The 20210-nt window shown below is 49.5% G+C and overlaps 4 protein-coding genes across 4 annotated transcripts; all 4 read left to right on the top strand.

Annotated features, from left to right (window-relative positions):
- Nucleotides 1-63: 63 nt before the first annotated feature.
- On the top strand, nucleotides 64-1975 carry EPUS_05126 (uncharacterized protein; the record flags this gene model as incomplete). The annotated part of the gene is made up of 2 exons (XM_007789503.1): nucleotides 64-255; nucleotides 374-1975. The coding sequence occupies 2 exons, from the start codon at nucleotides 64-66 to the stop codon at nucleotides 1973-1975; spliced, it is 1794 nt and encodes a 597-aa protein (XP_007787693.1).
- A 5976-nt stretch (nucleotides 1976-7951) lies between these two features.
- On the top strand, nucleotides 7952-11685 carry EPUS_05125 (uncharacterized protein; the record flags this gene model as incomplete). The annotated part of the gene is made up of 6 exons (XM_007789502.1): nucleotides 7952-8105; nucleotides 8198-8692; nucleotides 8742-9420; nucleotides 9473-9699; nucleotides 9755-10475; nucleotides 10524-11685. 6 exons carry the CDS (start codon nucleotides 7952-7954, stop codon nucleotides 11683-11685), a joined length of 3438 nt encoding a protein of 1145 aa, XP_007787692.1.
- Nucleotides 11686-12246: 561 nt separating this feature from the next.
- On the top strand, nucleotides 12247-13345 carry EPUS_05124 (uncharacterized protein; the record flags this gene model as incomplete). Its single annotated transcript, XM_007789501.1, has 2 exons — nucleotides 12247-12642; nucleotides 12695-13345. The coding sequence occupies 2 exons, from the start codon at nucleotides 12247-12249 to the stop codon at nucleotides 13343-13345; spliced, it is 1047 nt and encodes a 348-aa protein (XP_007787691.1).
- A 417-nt stretch (nucleotides 13346-13762) lies between these two features.
- EPUS_05123 (uncharacterized protein) lies at nucleotides 13763-17331 on the top strand (the record flags this gene model as incomplete). The annotated part of the gene is made up of 5 exons (XM_007789500.1): nucleotides 13763-13897; nucleotides 13969-14102; nucleotides 14164-15061; nucleotides 15628-17197; nucleotides 17255-17331. The coding sequence occupies 5 exons, from the start codon at nucleotides 13763-13765 to the stop codon at nucleotides 17329-17331; spliced, it is 2814 nt and encodes a 937-aa protein (XP_007787690.1).
- Between the last annotated feature and the right edge of the window lie 2879 nt (nucleotides 17332-20210).

Here is a 20210-nt window from a genome sequence, read left to right as displayed (position 1 = left end):
AGCTGACGGCTCGCACCACACTGGCAGTCTCCACTACCTGACGATATACCGCCCGCACCAGCCATGTTTTATTCGGAGAACCTGTTGTCTAAGACTGGGCCTTTGGCTCGAGTCTGGCTGTCGGCCAACCTCGAAAAGAAACTGTCCAAGTCGCATGTTCTACAGTCAGACATTCAGAGCAGTGTCGGTGCCATCGTCGACCAAGGTCAAGCGCCAATGGCCCTTCGATTAAGTGCTCAACTACTCCTGGGCGTGGTACGAATATACAGCCGGAAAACACGGTATCTTTTGGATGATTGTAATGAAGCATTAATGAAGATCAAGATGGTACATACCTGAAATCCGACTCGATGGCACTGCTGACGTCTCGCAGGCTTTCCGAATATCGAACAATAATGATCTACCTACCTCGATGGTTGTCCCAGGTGGTCTTGAGCTACCCGATGTTCTGACTGAGGCCGATATCTTTACGAATTTTGATATGTCTGCACTCTTTTCACAGCCGCTAGATCTTGGAGGACCTAATGACAAGAGACAAGATTTTGGGATGGATTGGAGCAGCACACTAAATCCAGAGACTAGTACCCAGTCACGGCTTACCCCCGAAGATCGACCACAGCTGGAGGACGATACTGGACTTGAACTAGACCTCGGCGAAGATCTCCCACTCGGTGATAATAATGACACGAGTATCAGTGTTGAGGTTGGAAGGAATGCGCCTCCGTCGAGGCCGGTTGGTGCAGATATGTTTAGTGATGATAACAAGCTACTGGATGGTGATGATTTAGACCTTGATCTGGGTGAGGATGTGCCCATGCCCGACGGACCAAGCCTGCAAGCAACGACGGCTCATGACAACATTGACAACTTTCTTGGCCAGGACAATAGCATTGGCTTTGGAGGCGATGATACAATAGGACTGCAGGGCGAAAATGACGAACAGCGCCAACGCGAATCACAATCACCGTTGTCAGAAGCACCATCAGATCTTGTTCGCCAGCTCGATCAAACCTTTGCAAATGAGGAGGAGGCTGAGGAAGAAGTTGCTGCCCGCCAACCACAGCGCAGCAAAAAGCGAAAAGCACTGGTCCCAGATGTACAGACAGTGCTTAAGAGCCAGCAGATAAAGGACCAGCAAGCAGATCGTTCCAAAATCCTGAAGCCTGCGTCATTTCTCCCCAAAGATCCGGTCCTGCTAAGCTTGATGAATATGCAGAAAAATGGCGAATTTGTGTCAAACATCATGGGAGAGGGCAGATCGCGGGGCTGGGCGCCAGAGCTTCGCGGTATTCTCTCGATTGATGTTATCAGAGGTCCCCCAGATCTTAAAAGAAAACGAGATAGCGGCATTGCGGATGTGAGCGGAGACGAGCACGCTGATAAAGTTCCAAGACTAGAATTTGGAGAAGACGAGCTCCCGGTGGATGAAGGCATTGCCATTGGTGGAGACTCTACTTTGAACCAGGACCAGACGCAGATTGAGTTACCGGCTGACGACGGAGTAAGACCCGTCATGAGCGATCCTGCCGAGCCAGAAAATGCTCGCAGCCCGAATGACGGCGAAGACGAAGGGATTGGTGGTGGCGATTATGATCATTTCGACGACACCACTGTTCCGCTACTACATCCAGCAGACAGCGGCCCAGTATCGCTGGGCACGAAGCATGCTGTGCATCTCCTTCGAGACCGCTTTGGTGGCGAGAATGCGGACGGTAGCCCAGCATCTCAGGCCAAGAAATCTGTCCTCTTTCAGGACTTGCTGCCAGAAGGACGCGCAAGCAAGGAGGATGCCACGAAGATGTTCTTCGAAATGCTGGTTTTGGCCACCAAGGACGCGGTGAAGATGGATCAGAGCGACAAAAGTATTGGCGGTCCAATACGAATACGAGGCAAGCGAGGTCTTTGGGGTTCTTGGGCAGAAACGGAGAATACCGAAGCGGATGCTTCTGGGGGTACTGCTGTTCCAGCTGCTTGAAATTTGGGCTTGGCGGACAAGGTGTTTTGGTGCAGTTTTCGAGAGAGCGAATACCACTTTTGAGGCTTTGCTGGATTGGTTGACTTGACCTACAAATACTTACTGGCTAGCTGTAGTAGGGCATGTTTATTGGACAAACATGGTGTAGACTTTGTCAGTTGCTGCATCCGGCACTTTATTGGCTTCCACGGTACTGACTACCTTTGATGCACGGCTCTGTACTTTAAAAATAGCTTACTCTGCAACTCAAAAGGATCACTGATCCAGGACTACCTTGTCCGGTTGAAGTTCAAGTGCATTCTGAGTGCGTTTGGAACGCGTTTGGAACGTGGCCGGAGCATTCTTAGAATGCATTTGATAGTGTCAAATCTGTGCTGAATAGCTATAGATATAGCGCACAGGAGCTAGGTTGATACTGTAACTCAAGTCCAACTGAATAGCCATAGGTATCTATTGCATCAGACCAGATGTTCTAGGCAGGAGGATGAAATGGCCGCTTGAGACACCAACATATGACCCTTGAGAGAATTGTCTTTTGCCTATCTCTACGTCGTTCTTGACTGAACGCACAAACGCCTCGATACTGCGCAAAAGCTAACCTATTGGTAGCCCACTACCCATTAAGTTGGGACGCACATATTGAGGACCGCAGCGCCACTTGTTCCCGAGATCGCAAGTCTCCACTTTACTCGGTTATGTCATTCACGATGCGGCTGCTTCCAAGGCTATCTCGCAGCGATGGCAGCAGTGATAGTTCTTGCAAAGGCAAAAGACCATGGGGTTGCTTTGTCACAGCACGGACAAGCCGTCAGGTTCCTCATCTCTGCATGCCGAGACAACGAGTTTGCAGCGACGGATAACACCACAATGACCGCCGCGTTCGTGGCATGAAATGAGCTAGCCTTCGGCAATATAGAAGCAGTCGACCGAAATCTACGCGGCATCAAACACTTCGTCAAGGTAAGAGGGGGATTGCACAATCTTGGTATTCCTATCCACCGTATGCTAGCATCGAGGCTTTGGCGGTCCATCTACTTGACTCCTGTCTGCACACACAAAGTCTGCGATAAGGAGAGGGCTCAGCTTGCCATCTGGCTTGTCTTGATGAGTCTCTCGACTGCGCTCGACGGGGAATGTCTTCACGCCCTAGATGCAGCGGCTCTGTTGTGAGTTGCAAGGAAAGATACACCAGTGCACGGTTGGGAGGAGCTCAAGAAGACAATCTTGGAAACCTATGTGCTCAGAGGTCGCGCAAGGAGAATTTCCAAAAAATCGGGCAAGAGGTGCTGAGCATGGGCAAGCCTGAACCGACAGCGAATGTTACGGGCAACCAAGACGTCGAGGCGAGTAATCTATTATATAAGGTCTCAATGATAACCAGATTGCAACTCCTCTGATTATGCAACCGTGTTGAGCAATTACATGGCTACGAAAGGGAATGTCCTGTTGGACGGGGCAAAAATGATCCAGTAACGGGGGTAGTAAGTGTCTTCCGGCATTCGCCAGGGAGACGTGCATTAATCATCATTGTGATGGATACATATCAAGCATGTACGGTGCTCATCATGCCTTACTCACATTGGTGGTGGTTTGTGGTTGGCGCCGCCATACAAACGTGAGATGGAAAAGTGCTCTGATGGGTATTCTGGACATCTCTCGCCTCCTCTGCCCAGCCACCACAGTGGTCCTGCACTGGCATTCTACGAGGGGCCATGAGGCAAAGGCGAGCCTCCAGGGCGCTACCTAGGCTAGGACCTTTGGTGCTCTTAACTCGTTTACCAAACCGTGGGTGCTTTGACCTGCTCATACACGAGGTCCCTCCCACAATTGGTGTGCTGGCTTTAGCTCCCATGGTTGCGAGTTCTTGTATTACTCGTGAATATGACATGTTTGCAGAAGCATCATCTCCAGAGCATCAGATGTCGCATCGCACTGCAACATAGCACAAATATGGCGGCTGTACAGCAAAGGGAGATGGTACTATCCAGATGATTTTATACTCAGTGACTGGCTTGGCATTTCTGGGAGTTTTGTACTCTGGTCGAAAGTCGATCGTCACCTGCCATGACCATATGTATAATATGTACCAGGGGGACGCTTGGATGCTCTTTTGTTAGGTTGGCCCAAGACCAAATTGGCGAAGCCGATAGATAGAGAAGATACTAGACAAAGAGGCATGATCCCCTGTACCATCCAGAACTCTGCTAATAATATGCTCAGCCTGGCTTAACAATACTAGTAGCGTCTCGATCAAACCCCACCTTTTCCTACAGTGGTGATGTCTCGTCTCTGTCTGGCATTAATGCGTCTAAAGCTAGCCGTGAGTTTCCTGTAGCATACATTAACATGCATATGGTTCTCGTCTGTCTGGCGTTGATGTGTCTAAAGCTACCCATAAGTTTCCCGTAGCAAACACGAAGGCGCATATGGTTCTTCCCATTGCTGGCAGCTATTCATAGCTGTAGCGCACGCCTAATCCATGCCTCAACTTTTTATATAACCCAGACTGGTGGTGTCAACCTCGCTTACTTTCACAGACGTCTGCAGGGAAAACTTCCCTGTGAGTTCTCAAATAGATATCAAAGAAAGCTCCAAAATTGGATAGTGACTGCACCTTCGCTAGAAGATACATGTCGATCAGGTTGAGCCCTTGAGACAATTAAAGCAGGAGCGGCAAATATGAATCTGTGTTGTCCCCGCTTCTCAGCAACCGGGTATGTAGTGAGCAATCTAAGAACACGGATGACTGCCTAAGATGTAGGCACATGCGACTCGAGGTGAGCGCTTGCCCGACTCTTGGCTGTAGGGATACACTGCGGTTGCATTGGCAAACTACGTTACGGAGTATAATTGAATAGTAATAACATAAGTAGACCAGTAAGGTAACAGTACCCAAAATGCAACAAGTTATTGGAAAGCTGCTCTCAGTATCTCTATAATTTTGGGATATTCAAACTCCTGATTGTGGAGGGAGACAAATTTCTAGAAATCTTTAATGGAATTGCGATCAAAGTTAGAGCTTTTAGGGCTGTTAGGGGGAAGGAATATTGCATTCATGTACTGTTGCGTTACTGGCACCTATCCACCACTCTGTCATAAAATGCACTCTTTTTCTAATTGGTTGCTGCAGCCGCTGCCGCGCTATAAGCGCACCTTAAACAGCCGCTATCAAGTTATATCCGTCCATTCAAATCTTATGTCGTTTTGAGTAGACGCTAGCGGTTACTTTGACCAATTAGAAAAAGAGTGCATTTTACGACAGAGTGGTGGATATTACTAGTAGGTTAGATGCTGCTCGTCAGGTGCCAAACTTTTCTGCACAAGACACCTGCACTCCCGTAGAAAACGCGTAACATCAAGAGGATATGCCGTGAGACCAACAAAAGGCTGCATCTATCACTACTGTCGCCTGATGCAGGAATTACTGCACGTACGGTGACTCACATATACATGAACCAAAGCATGGTGTATGCCGACATGAGCAAGCATCGACGTCGCTAAACACCGCAGTTCACAAGGGGGACCCCAAAAATCTAGGTCCCTGGTCAATTTCCTCTGAGAACTCTCCATTGCTCTTGGAAATTGATGGGAGTTGTAAATCTTGTACTATGTAATTTGTGGGGACAGGACGGTTGCTTTCCAACACGTGGGTGTACTTTGCTCCCTGACGATCTCGTGTGAGAAAACTTTGTTGATCTCTTTTTCTATCCACACTTGAAATGCTTCTCGAAGATCGCACATCCGTCGGGGCCGACAGCTTGTAATTAGTGAGTCGATGGATTTAACTTGATCAGGTGTGCGATCACCATCCCACCACAGTACGGAGTACGCGATGCTCTGCCGCTTCAGGAGATCCCTACATCCATGATCACATGCAGTGGCCTATTAATCCTTGCCATCCCTGCGCTCAGCATCGAGGATTTGCACCGGCAATCTGGGAAATGTTCCGATGTTTTATTACGTGCACTTCCATGTCAGGCGCAAAGTCTAACGTTACACAACATTTTCCTCATTTTCTGGGGTCATTACGTAGCAACTAATACCCTCTCGCACGCTCAATGTGTCGATAGCTGACTGTGATCAGTGGAAAAGTTGATACAGCACAACTACAGGATGCGAAAAGCGGGCGTCTCATTGTCTTTAAAGCTCAATGGTCTCAGCGGTGAGATGACTCCAACCCATATGCTTGTGAAGAGGAGGGTCGGTGTTGGGAAACCAGCAAGGTTTGTCCACCACATTTTGTACTACGTAGTACGATCGATGTGATTAATGGGTGATCACCAGAACAGCGCGGAGAAGATCCTTTTCACCACAGGCTTGACGTTATCGGTTTTGGCCTCGGAAACAGCCATGACCCAGCGCTACGTCAACTAACCAGCTGACACGTGGTTGAAAGGAGCTTCACTATGGCGACACGAATCCACGAGCTCATCCACCATATTTTAGGGGTTCATAGCGTTGGAAGAAGTACTGCAGAATGTCACGTCCTTCCCCCGTCTTCATTGGTCCTCCACTTGCTGGATGAACGCTACTTATGGTGTGGAGAATCTGCTTGCGCATCGCCAGTCCTCACTATTGATTGTGGAGTAAATAATACAGTAACATTGGATCGATCATGGTCGATCTGGTAGTGACCACTGACGTCCCTTCAATGTTGGCCCCAAAGAGCAACAGTGTTTTAGAAAGGTCAAGAAAACAATCCGCTTCCCCCTTCACCTAGCACTAGGGGTAGTGCTTGAATAATGCAATGTGCTGCGCAGACTCGCAAATCGCAACGATAGGGTACATCCGTCCATGAAATTGGCATTATTGTTGACATGCATGCGCTGTTGGTGATTCTTATCCCAGTGTTTTATTGCAACCAAAGCGTAAGGTGAGGGAGGGGTTGGAAGTCACTGTTGCACACACTGCTCTTGCAATTGTTCTATCATACTATAATACCTGAACTATATGAACTCGAAGATGGTACACCTCTCTCTTGGTGCGGAAAAGCAGGTCCGTGGCTGTGACCCAACTAAACAGCCACCACTTCGAGAGAAAACCCCTGGGCGCCCACGCAGCAGGGATCATAACCACAGATGTCACGACGGTGCATGCACTGCCTATCTCCCCGGCAGCTCGAACGTTTCTCTAGCCCCATAGAGTTTCTGGGTCCTTCAATTAAGAACTCTCCCAGTCAATATGCAAGTAGGCGAGGAGTATGACTGAACTCGCTAATTGTTATGAATAGAAGTTCCTTTGGTCTGGTTGGATCTTCGATGGGCGTAGTACCAGAAATCCAGCTCGACGATCGTGGCTTGAAAGCATAGATAAAGTCGACTTCTAACTGGCGTTTTCGAAGCTTGAGATCTTGAATCCATGGAAACAACGCCAAAAATCTTAAGTCCAAGAAAGCTGTGGATCGATTGAAGCGAAAAGTTTTCGAGTCCCTTACTATGTATGCCACCACCCCGGGGGGCCATCTCTGTCACTAGCTCTCCCGACCCCTTCTTCCTCCTGAACCAATCATAACAGACCGCTGGCACCAACTTGTACAAGAACTTTCAGAACTGCCCGAATCGTCTCTGCCACCCCTGTACTGCCACCAACGCCATCGCGGCCCCCAATAAGATGAAGCCAGCTCGTCAGCTAACCACGCATGGGAAAGGATAGGAATAGGCTTTAGGCTTGCCGTATGCTAGCCTGGGGATGGTCTCTCCGTTACGAAGCACCATCCCTCGTGCGGACCCAGATTAAATTGTCTGTTGAAATAAATCGTGTCTCCACATCGCCTGCTTTGAAGACAGCTCAAGTTGGTCCTGGGAAGAGAGCATTTGACTGTCTGCTCAAGGTTTCCACCTTCACCTTGGGATTGGCTCTCTCCAAAGTGAGATCCCTGCTGCCCAACTCATCTCTGCATGCAATTGGCTCCTTTCATCGACCTTGTTTGGTTCATGTTGGTTAAGCTCTGGAGAAAGAATCCCCTGGTTCCTTTCTATGTCGAAGCAACCTCTGCGCACGACTTCAGGCTTGTATATGCCGGAGACAACAGAAAACCTTTACACTCTGGGCCTGCTCCACCGTCCTAGACAAAGACCGCAGAGAAGGCCCCATTCAGCCGCAAATCAAGCTCCACAGTCTGAGAATCCTGGTAAGACAATTTAGTAACTGAATGATTACCAACGGATACGGGCGGCTTTGGTCAAAGCAAGTCACTGACTGAGGCATGAACATTGCTCGCAGCCTTTGAACCACCGCCTGGCACCTACCGAGACTTTGCTTCACCTCAATCTGAGACATCAACAGGAATTACGGCGTATCGTAATTACCGTCGTCAGCCCGATTCAGCCTCATCGGTACGAAAGCCCACGGGCTCAGCCGCAGTGACGACAAAAAGACAAACTCTTCCGACTTCCCATTCGCCGTCATACGCCTATCCAAACGCCTTCCAAACTTCGTTTAACTGGAGAGCCGGCAGGACTGTGGCAGGCATGCTTAATAGCGAGCGTCCTCGCACACGGCGCGAAAGAACTTTCATTGGCAGCGAGTGTGCTGTCTGCGAAGAGCCCTTGGAGCATACACTACGTGGCGAAAGAGTTCTACAGTTCTCTTGCGGCCATGTATCACATGAGGCGTGCTTCTACGAGTATATCAAAGAGTTTGATTCGCAATACTGCCCGACATGTAACGCGCCCCTAGGCCTGGACACGACTCGGGGTGGAAATGTGCTGGACATAGGTACGCGTATTGTGCCGTTCTGACCAGCTGAGATCTAACATTCACCTAGAAAAACTCAGCAGCATTGTACGTTCTGTTACCCAAAGCGATTCCAGGAGCTCTCAAAGTGCTCCCGGGCCATGGGATGGCCAACCGTCAAACCAGCATTCGCGCGATTATCGCTCCAGCGATCATCGTGCGGGCTACCGCGACAGCCGGGAACAAAGCCAGCGGGAAAGCCGTGATGATCAGCGGGAAAGAATTGAGCGGCTGGGTGTTGGAGGACAGGCCCACTCCAGAAACGAAAGTGGCGCTGCTACTGTCTCCACGACTGATTTTGCCGATGTTCACACGGATTCCGCAAGACGTCATGATTATGATGTGCAGTCCATGGAAACAGACCTCAGCAATACGCGACCAACCGCGATGAAGAACCCTATCCCACCACCTATTGTCACCGTGCGTAGCGAGTTCCCAACACTTAATCGTTCTCGACAGCAACAAAGCTTGACATGTTTAGTGACAATCGAGATACCCACAGGCAAGTGGCAGCCGGATCCAGAAGATATCAAGACTCCTCCACCGGTCCCACCACTTCCCCAAGACGATACATATAGCTCGATCAAGTCTCCTGTCAGCGCAACTAATCATTCACGGGCTGTCTCATTCGAGCCCCGCGAATCTCTGGAAGACATTACGGAAGAATTGCGGACTCGAGTGGATAACTGGCACGGCCTCGAATTTTCACGGTAACAAAGTTCCTTCGTATTCTTGGTTGAAATGCTGACCAAGGCTTTGCAGGTTTGGCAAACTACGTCTGCACGGAACAATCCATGTTGGAAAGGATCGCCAGTCGTGGCAGGAGCTGGAGTGCTACCTCTTCGCCGAGATGCTGATATGTGTCAAGGAGAAAAAAGCCGCCCAAGGCCAGTTTGTGGACGACTCCTCGAAGCGGAAAACTACCAGGTGTACTCTAAAAGGGTCGATTCTAATCAAAAAGCACCTTAAGCAGGTGGAGTCCTCATCAGGTACGTTCTCTAGCAAGTTTCTGCCTTTCCCTCCTTCTGACCGTGGTTTCTATAGATGAGCCAATCCTTACCCTAAATCTATTGGTCAACGACCTTCCATCTTTCCACCTTCAATTCCAGAACCACAATCAGCTCGAGATATGGAAACGAGCATTATTGGATGTCCACAACCCAGAACCGCCGATGCGAAACCACCAAGATTACGAGCAAGAGTACTCGGGACCTGAGGAAGACGATTACGCGAAAGCCGCGAAGACTGGCCAGCGAGTCTCCTCGGTCAATTCTTCGCAGGAAGTCAGCCGCTCGGTGAGGAATGGGCCCAATGATTATCCCCCTTCCGCTCGTAACGCCAATGAGTCGCAGATCCCACCCTTGATCCATGTTCCCATCGACCTGGTTGTCGTCATTCCCATCTCCTCGTCTATGCAAGGGCTCAAAATCAGCCTTCTGCGTGACACGCTGAGGTTCCTCGTCCAGAACCTTGGCGAACGAGATCGAATGGGTCTTGTCACATTCGGATCAAGCGGTGGTGGTGTTCCGCTCGTGGGCATGACAACCAAGGCTTGGACCGGGTGGAACAAGATCCTGGCATCGATCAGGCCCGTGGGCCAAAAAAGTCTACGTGCGGATGTGGTAGAAGGTGCCAATGTGGCTATGGACCTGCTGATGCAAAGAAAAGCAGCGAATCCTATCTCGACAATTCTCCTGATCAGTGACTCGTCAACCTCAGATGCCGAAAATGTTGATTTCGTGGTTCAAAGGGCTGAAGCTGCAAAGTTTGTCACACCGTATGGAAGTGGTCGACCTGGCTAACTGTTTTCTAGGGTCACTATTCACTCCTTTGGATTAGGTTTAACGCACAAGCCAGACACCATGATCGACCTTTCTTCGCGGACCAAAGCATCCTACCTCTACGTGAAGGACTGGATGATGCTGCGGGAATGTGTTGCTGGCTGTCTTGGATCGCTCCAATCCATCTCACACCAGAATGTGAAACTCAAGCTCCGCCTACCAGAAGGATCGCCGGCCAAGTTTGTGAAAATCAGCGGAGCTCTTCAGATCACCAAGCGAGCAACAGGCAAAGATGCAGACGCAGCGTTAGGAGATTTTCGGTTTGGCGATAAAAGAGATGTGCTTGTGCAATTAGCCATCGCGCCTGACCAAGGTTCTCAGGAGCATCTCCCACAAGATGCATGGGAGACCATTGTATCGGGGCTCGAAGCGCTAGGTGGGCCTCTTGACTCGGACGACCAACGTACTCTTAGCGTCGAAGAGGTGCCTCTGCTCCAAGCTGATGTCACCTATGGTGATATCCTTCGAGACGGTACGCTCACCCAATTACCACGGCCGTCACTGCTTGCTATTACCATGCTTCCTGGAAACCACAAATCGAAGCAGAACGGCAGGCCAACAACGCCTCCCATCCCACCTCATCCTTCTATTGTGCAGCGCCGGATGGAGCTACTGGCCAGTGATATGTTGAGTCGAGCATTGACACTTGTATCTCGTGGTCAACACGAACGAGCTCATCATCTTCTCCACGAAACGCGGACTATACTCAAGGGCCTTGCCAAAGGAGGCTTGCCGCCTATCCCAACGTCAACCGCCAGACCTCCTAACCCTCCCAACAGCGCAAACGGAGCCTCTTCACCCCCTCACTCCTCGACGCCGGAACGACAGCCTTCACCTCACTCGGAGACCAGCACTATCGGACCTGGTCATGGCGTGGACGTGAGCATCATGGCTGCCCTGGACGGGGATATCGAGTCTTCTTTAGAATGGATCAGTCATCCTGCCGTCTTCTCTCGTGATTCACGAAAGGCGGTTCTTCAGTCCATAGGTGTCATTTCCTCTCAAAGAGGCTATACCTTCCGAACACCTGCTGAAGCTCTCTGGGCCGATCGCATCCCTGGCATTAAACGGATGACAGAACGGGCGAAAGATTGGCGACAAGCTGGTGATGATGGAGCTCTTACGGAAGAATGAGCGGTATTGGCAATATCTCCAAGCTGATGATGCCTGCGCTTTTCATGAGTTGGTTGATCGCTGTGGCAACTGGATTTGTTTGGATATACGATTGCTGGACTTTCCTTTCATATACCCGTGGATATTTTCTGTACGCTGAGGAGATGATCTCTGCTGCTTAAAGCAACATGACGCAAGGCAAGGAAGAGTTGGCTTGGGAATTACGTATGCTGGACAAGGCTCTGGAGATAGTTGTATATATTTGTAAACATAACGTTGTTGGAGACAGAGGATAAGGGCTGCACACTTGATCATTGGTACACTACAGCGGTATTATCACTTGCAGTGCGAGCATCCTCCGCCCAGCAAGGTTCCCTAAGCCTCGCAACAGCGCACGGACCATGCACCCGAGGACCAGTGTTTTCCTCTCCCTTTGGAGGGCTTATGTGCATCCCGAGTTCCACCGACGCCCTACCTGTGAGGCTGCCTCAAACAACTCTTACAGCTTCCATGCAAAATCAGTGAAGTGCGGAATTGCAGAAACACTGACAGAGTGAACCTACAGGACTTTGCTGCTCCAAAATGGCATCTGTCAATACTGGTCCAGTTGCCGGCTTGCCTGAGAGTCACCGAAACTCTCCCCTTGCGCCCTCACAGGAGATGGCATATCGTCAAAAATGCATAGACCTCAAACGGCGCCTCTCCGAGATCGAAACCAACAACGACAACCTCCATCAAAAGTTGAAGCGAGAGAGGCGCTTCCAGGATAAGATGCGCTTGAATCGTGCGATACTGCTAAATCATATGAAAGAGCTGGTGGAGAACCCCATGAAGCGCCTCGGTCCAGGCGAGATGACCGAGATGACCGAGATGACCGCACAGTCGCGTGGTCGAATGACAGCAGTGCAAGACAACAAAGGCAACAGCTTCGCGTTCGATGATAGCAGCGAGATGAGCTCCAGCGATGAAGTTCAGGAGGTATCTTATAGGTACATGAAAATCTGGTTACCTTGACGCTGACCTCGAACAGCCAGATGAGCGACCCCTGCGCATCAAGCGTGCCCGTGATGGGACACCTCGAACATCGACGCCAGTAAAGCCTACCAGTGCTTCCGAGACTCCCTTAGCTGCTACCTCTATCGCCATGCCGGCATATCATAGCTCTGGCCTGCCTCACATCATGCCAGCCAATACCTTCTCACCCGCTGCTTCAGTGCAGAATCTCGACCCACACACTTCCCTAACCCGTGTCACCTCGTCCACCTCCAATCCTACACCCGTCCCGCTGCAACCTCATCCTGCTCCGCATCAAGCCCACCACCATACACCTACCCCTATACACCAGACGACTACCCCAGCGCTGCTACCGTCTGCAGCTGTAGACGCTTCTCTGCCTCCGCCGCCCTCGCGACCTACTCCACCGTTCGACCAATTTACAGCACATCTTGTACCACAGCTTCAGGCGGATAACATTCCACCAGCAGAGATTGGACCGAAGATCAGAGAGACATGGAATGAGATCGGAGAGGGGGGTCAGGAACCGTGGCAGCGGAAGTACAGGGAGGAAATGATGACTTATGAGAGAACAATGGACGAACGGAAGAGAGCGCAGAGGGAGGGCAGCAGGGGCACCAAGTTCGTCAATGGAAGTGGAGGTGGTTTTTCTGCTGTCAACCGATGAATTCCAGATACACCGGAGCAGACGGCAACGTACGGCAGCTAGATTTCAGTTTATTGTATGGTCCAACTCAGCGAGACTATGAATACAGCAGGAGCTATGGCTCCCACAATTGACTCTTGCGTAGCAATAGAGCAACATATATACCCTGTAGACCTACACATTTTCAAGTCGTGATTGGATGTTTCATGCCCACCGGATTGTCACTCCAGAAGATGAACTGCGTGGTTGGCAAGGCCGGACACGAAATTCCGGGCGTAGGAGGAAGAACTCCGGCTCGGAGATGGTTGCTGAACGCCGAGTCAAAAATACGGTTGTAAGTTTACTTAGCTTCCGTTTGTCTTTCCATCCCCAACGACCAACTCGCTCCGCCTTGACAATTGATCCATCGCTTGCTATCTGATCAATTGAATTTGCGCAATGTTCTCCAAGGCGGTCATTCGGGGCACCACATTTGCCAGAACGCTGCCCAGGCGTCAAGCTTATGGTATTACCTGTCGCTCAGTCACGACTGATGCTGCCTCGTCCCATGCGGAGAAAGCAGATGTCCCTTCGGTAAGCATTGGCCGCCGGCCAACTGCATGCTGGTCAAGGGTTGAGTGAGCCACGCTGATGACCCGACGTAGGAAGATGATAAGCCCTTCCAAGTCAAGCTGTCCGACGAGAGTTTCGAGACCTACGAACTCGACCCTCCTCCGTACACGCTAAACACCACCAAGAAAGAACTGAAACAGATGTACTACGACATGGTGTCGATACGGTATGCTCATGTATGAGCCTCCTTTGGCGATGTACTTTCTAATCAGACCACCTTCCAATAGACGCATGGAAATGGCAGCCGACCGATTGTATAAGGAGAAGAAGATTCGAGGCTTCTGCCATCTTTCTACAGGCCAGGAAGCTGTGGCGGCTGGCATAGAGCACGCCATCACCAAGGACGACCATGTCATCACTGCTTATCGGTGCCATGGCTTCGCCCTCATGAGGGGCGGTACTGTCCGATCAATCATTGGTGAACTGCTTGGACGCCGGGAGGGAATCGCTCATGGCAAAGGGGGCTCTATGCACATGTTCGCCAAGGGCTTCTACGGTGGTAACGGCATTGTTGGTGCTCAAGTTCCTGTGGGTGCAGGCATCGCGTTTGCAAATCAGTATTTGGGTAGAGATAATACCACATTGGCATTGTATGGTGATGGTGCTTCGAATCAAGGTCAAGTCTTTGAAGCATTCAACATGGCGAAGCTTTGGGCATTGCCAATCATCTTCGGCTGCGAAAACAACAAATATGGAATGGGTACGTCGGCTGCGCGATCTTCCGCCCTGACCGAATACTACAAACGTGGTCAATACATCCCGGGACTCAAGATCAATGCAATGGACGTCCTCGCTGTGAAAGCGGCAGTTCAGCACGGCAAAGAATTTACGAGCAACGGCAATGGCCCTCTCGTCTATGAATATGTCACGTACAGGTATGGAGGTCACTCGATGTCTGACCCCGGCACAACTTATCGAACACGTGAGGAGATTCAGAGGATGAGATCAACCAATGATCCTATCGCCGGTCTGAAACAGAAGTTGCTGGATTGGGAGGTGGTGACGGAAGATGAGCTGAAAGCAATCGACAAGGAGGCAAGGTCGCATGTTGATGAGGAGGTTGCAATCGCAGAGAAGATGGAAATCCCCGAACCGACACCGAAGATCCTTTTCGAGGATATCTATGTGAGAGGGAGCGAGCCAGCTTGGTTGAGGGGAAGGACACCAGACGAGAACTACTATTATTAAGAGGGGAGTTTCTTGAAAAAGGTTGAGGTGGAGGGAGGTAGTAGTGCGTCTATCAGACGTCTGAGAATTGATTCTTAGTGTGGTATGGAACAGGCAAGGCGAAATCAAAGCATTATGCAACTTTCTGAATGTCAGGTCGTCTCATGGTCGCATCAAGAACTTGAGACGGTGTTTGTGAGAGACCACAAGCGATTTCTAGTGTTTATATAAGCATTGTTGCGGAGCACAGAACATGCAATTCGCAGGTGCTGCTCTGCCGGTGGTGGTGGTGGGGGAGGGGGGGGTGTGTGGCTCAGTTTGCTGCACTGCAGTGGGCATCAACTGGAGCTCCAACGGGCAGCGAGCAGCGGGCAGCGGCGGCAGCTTGCAGCTTGCATTTCGGCTAAGTTAGCGTACATACTCAACGATAATGTGGCTCCCTTGTGCTCCCCGCCCGCAAGGTCTTTCCATTCAATGCTTGCGGAATCAATAATCTGCTTGCTACGCTGACCAGCCCAGTGTAGCCCGCAGCAGCCAGTGAACGTGCACCTCTGCTCCCTCGTCATCAACAGTCCAATCCGTCATCGATGTTGCGCTCATCTGCTACCAGGGCGCAACGGAACGTGACCTTTAATCCATTGACAACCGTGTCTACACGAGAAGGGGTGCCAGCTCCTGGGCCCTCCTTACACCCCATTCAGTCACCCTCGAGCGGGCTGACAACCTCGCACAGTGTCCCTACTTCGCAGCCAATGCTTTCTGCCATCAACAGCAAGCTCCGACGACGAAACAGTGCTGGTGCCCCTCTCAGCCCTGGGCCCACATCACCTGCGGCTCCGAAGACTGGTGCTCAGAGAACAACGAAAAATGCTCAAAAGCTGAAGCTCTTGCCAAACCCTGAAGCGGGGGTGGAGGATGCGGACGAAGAGAGTGGAAGAGATGTATATTCACAGTTCACGCGAATCAAGGATCCAACCGCCAGAAGGGATGCAGCAAGACTGGGCAAGGCCGATCGAGATCGCCTGCCACGAGTCACAGCGTATTGTACAGCACAGGCATACCGGTTAGAGGGAGTCATACGGTTTATGAAGTCAAGGGCAAGGACAAGAGGCGCCAATCCGAAACTGTTTGACGAGTGTCTATACTCTCCATACGACTATAACTATCTGAAAAAGGACGGAAGGAAAACTGGTGGTGCGGGACGACGTGCAAGTCCCTTGCGAGAACGGTTACAACGGATTCCATCATCGCCACGGATTAGTGAACGCAGATACTCGGATTCGGCTGTGGAGGTGGAGGACAACACCAAGCACAGGAGGGATGATCTAATATACTTGGTAGATGAGTATGAGCAAGACCAATCCACCTTAGAGGAGACAGACGGCACCGCCTTGACCTCGCGTTCGGCAACGGATTTGCATCACCGAGAAACCGACGATCTCCATATTCGAGACAATTCAGATCTTTCCACAACTGTGCACACTCCTGAGATCTTCATTTTCGACTACGGGGCGGTCGTAATTTGGGGCATGACAGTGGCACAGGAACGTAGATTTCTGGCAGATATGAGCAAGTTTGCCGATACCCCCTTGCCAGCCGAATCAGCGCAGACCGAGGACTTCAACTTCTACTACACGAAAGACTACCAAGCGCGAATCTATAATGATTTCATCAGTCTGCGAGATCCGAAGAATCATATGATCAAGCTTGCCATCAGCCATGCCCTCGCACAATCAGTCAAAACAAGTTTGTTTGAAGATCTCGTCTCCGACACCATCGAAGACACCTCGCCACTACCAGCGCTCATCGCACAGACAGGATCAATCAATCTATCACGCCGGCAGCTAAACATGAAGATCGGCGAGCTCTTCATTCTCCGCATCAATATACATCTCCAAGGTTCTGTGCTGGACAGTCCTGAGTTGATGTGGGCGGAACCTCATCTGGAGCCGGTGTATGCAGCAGTCAGGAGCTATCTCGAGATTGGCCAACGCGTCGAGCTCTTGACCGAAAGATTGGATGTGATAGCAGATCTACTTGCTGTGTTGCGAGAACAAGGGAGTCGAAGACACGGCGAGGTTTTGGAATGGATTGGTATGTGTTCTCTGCTCTGCCAGACCTCCTGAGGCGTCTACTGATGTGACCGTGCAGTAATTATTCTTATCGCTGCTGAAATCTTGGTCGCAGCCATAAATATTGTTGTTGATCTGTATGCTGGGGTTGACTAGGGTTCCGCCAGTTGTTCCATCTTTCGCACCAGCGCTGGAGTTGGTCTAGTTCTCTGATCGCCGGACTTGATCCGATATCTCCATATACAGTTGTTGAATATGTACAGAAGAGACAGGAGAGTCATACAAGATATAGATTTCTTCCTCCTTGGATTGCTTGCTTCCCTCTGCGTCCAAGTCACTGTGCGAGTGACGATGTAGTTCCTCTCCAAGCCTGCCAGTGGGCCTCCAAGCCTCCGTCCTTGCACGTTCCACGTTCAGCCTGCCGCGATCTTCGGTAGATGCGTCGGCTTCGGCGAAGATGTACAATGACCAAGCTCGAATTGCCTCTACCCATCTTCTGCTCCCAGTGCAGCTTGATCCTTATTCACCAAGTCCAAGTACGAATCCATATGCCCTGATGCCCTGAAATGTTGACCAGGGTACAGTACCCGGTCAAAAGTTCTCGCTCATTTCGCGTTTTTCGCGTTTTTTCGCGTTTGCCCCACCACAACGCCCCTACTTTATCAACGAATTATGCCTCAACGCAGGCCATTAAGCGAAATCGATGCTAATAGGCCTCGAGGCCCGGATTTGACGCCTATTCAGAGAGCTGAAATAGTCGGTGCAGCCAAATGTGGTGTAAAATATGCAGATATTGGCCGGATCCTTAATTTCGCGCCCTCAACCGTCCGAACTACCTATGAATTATCTACACAACGAATCAACCACGAATCAGTTTCGCGTGCGGGCAGGCCCTCTATTACATCCGAAAGAGACAAAAGAACAATTGTACGCTATGCACGCTTTCATCCGAAGTCTATATATGCGCAAATGCGCAAAGATCTACAGATTTTGCTCTCCGATAGTACTATTAAGCGAATTCTTCTCCCGTATAATCTGCGCAAATGGCAATGCAAAAAAAGACCTGAATTGACACTAGAAGTGGTTGATCTTTGATATCAATGGGTGTTAAGTCGTAAAGACTAGAGCGTTGAAGAGTGGGCACTTATTATATTCTCTGACGAATCGAGCGTTGAACAAGGCAAAGGAGGTCAACGCGAATGGGCCTGGCGTACAGCTACACAGAAATGGGATCCTTAATTTGTTCAAACGTACAAAAAAGGCCATGATATAAGCATTATGATATAGGGTGCTATTTGGATTAGAGGGCGTTCTGACCTAGTTATTATGACTTGTAATGAGCAGGCGCAACGCAATAGATACTTAGCCAACTCTTATATTGATGTACTCAATCAAACTATCAAAAGATGCTGGCAACCAGGTATAACATTCATGCAAGCTGACCTGGTTATTATGACTTGTGATGAGCAGGCGTAACGTAATGGATACTCAGCCAACTCTTATATTGATGTACTTGATCAAACTATTGAAAGATGCTAGCAACTAGATATAACATTTATGTAAGATAATGCCCTAATTCATACAGCCAAAAAGGTTACTAAATGGTTCGAAGAACAGGGTATACCAGTGCTTGATTAGGCGCCCTATTCTCCAGATTTGAACCTAATTGAACACGTCTGGGCTTGGATGAAGCAGTGGATCAACCAGCAATATCCACACCTTAAGGACCTTGGAGAATCGCAAGCAGCCTATGATGAATTAGCTTGAGTAATCGTAGAGGCGTGGGAGGTTATGCCGCAGGAGAAAATCGACTCTCTAATCAAGTCAATGGATAACCGGGTCAATGCAGTACTACGAGCAAAAGAGTGGCACACCAGATACTAAATCAAGAGTCCTAATTAGGAAATTAGTATGGCTATAATCTTCAGACGTCAGCAAGCATTTTGAGCTATTTTTCATAAAATTCCGACAAAAGTTCATTATGTAATAGTAAATTGTATAGGATGTAGAACAATTGAGGGTGGGTAAGCGGCTGTTGATGCTTCATTAGATATTATGTCTTTTGATTACTTTAAAAAGCTGCTTTAGTAGATGTAGATGAGATAAGTAGTTACAGATGCTAATAAAATGTAGAAACTTAATTTATTCAAGAAGCTAGTCCTATCTAGGCTACTTAGTAGACGCTTATCTTAATTGATTGTAGTACGTTTCGTACAGATACTAACGTTTTCAGCAAGGGGGGGTGCAAAAATAAGGCCTACAGCTGTAGTAAGTTGCATATTTTGAACTAGAGTGCCTAGCTTATACTTAGTACCTGCTAGCTCACACCTTAATATTAACGTAGTTTACTACGGCTACAGGCCTAAATAATGTAACCCCCCCCCTGGTCAAAATTTCTTACAAAACGCTCATTTTACATACGCATCCCTGCTAGCATCCCTATCGCTATCTACCACGAATTTTGCTCATCCTTCTACGAATTCTGCGCGTTCGATTTCTGCGCATTAGTACGAATTCTACGCGTTCGAATTCTGCGCATTCTACGAATTCTGCACGTTCGAATTCTGCGCATTAGTACGAATTCTGCGCGTTCAATTTCTGCGCATTCTACGAATTCTGCGCGTTCGAATCCTGCGCATTTTACAATGCCTCCTCCTCCTCCTCCTCCTCCTCTTCCTCCTCCTCCTCCTCCTTCTACCCCTCCGAATCCCTCAAAGTCCTCTCAGACTACTCGAGATCAACGTTTACAAATCCAAACGCTGTATGACGCAGGTCATACGTATAACGAAATTCTTGACCAGCTGCCATATCTTACACGACGTCAAATTAGATATGCTATACAAAATCGATTAACACCTAAAAAGCGCTCTGGCAGACATTCAATAATTACGAACGAAGAACTTGAACAGATTATTGCATGGATTTGTGCTTCTGCAGAAAATCGACGTACACCATGGGTACAAATCCCTCTTGCTATGAAGATTAATATTGGATGGTATGCTATTCGAAATGCTTTACGAAGAGCAGGATTCTCA

The sequence above is a fragment of the Endocarpon pusillum genome (assembly GCF_000464535.1).
Source record: "Endocarpon pusillum Z07020 unplaced genomic scaffold scaffold1122, whole genome shotgun sequence".
Lineage (NCBI taxonomy): Eukaryota > Fungi > Ascomycota > Eurotiomycetes > Verrucariales > Verrucariaceae > Endocarpon > Endocarpon pusillum.
The sequence above is the reverse complement of the archived record's forward strand: the minus strand, read 5'-3'. Positions and strand labels throughout refer to the sequence as shown.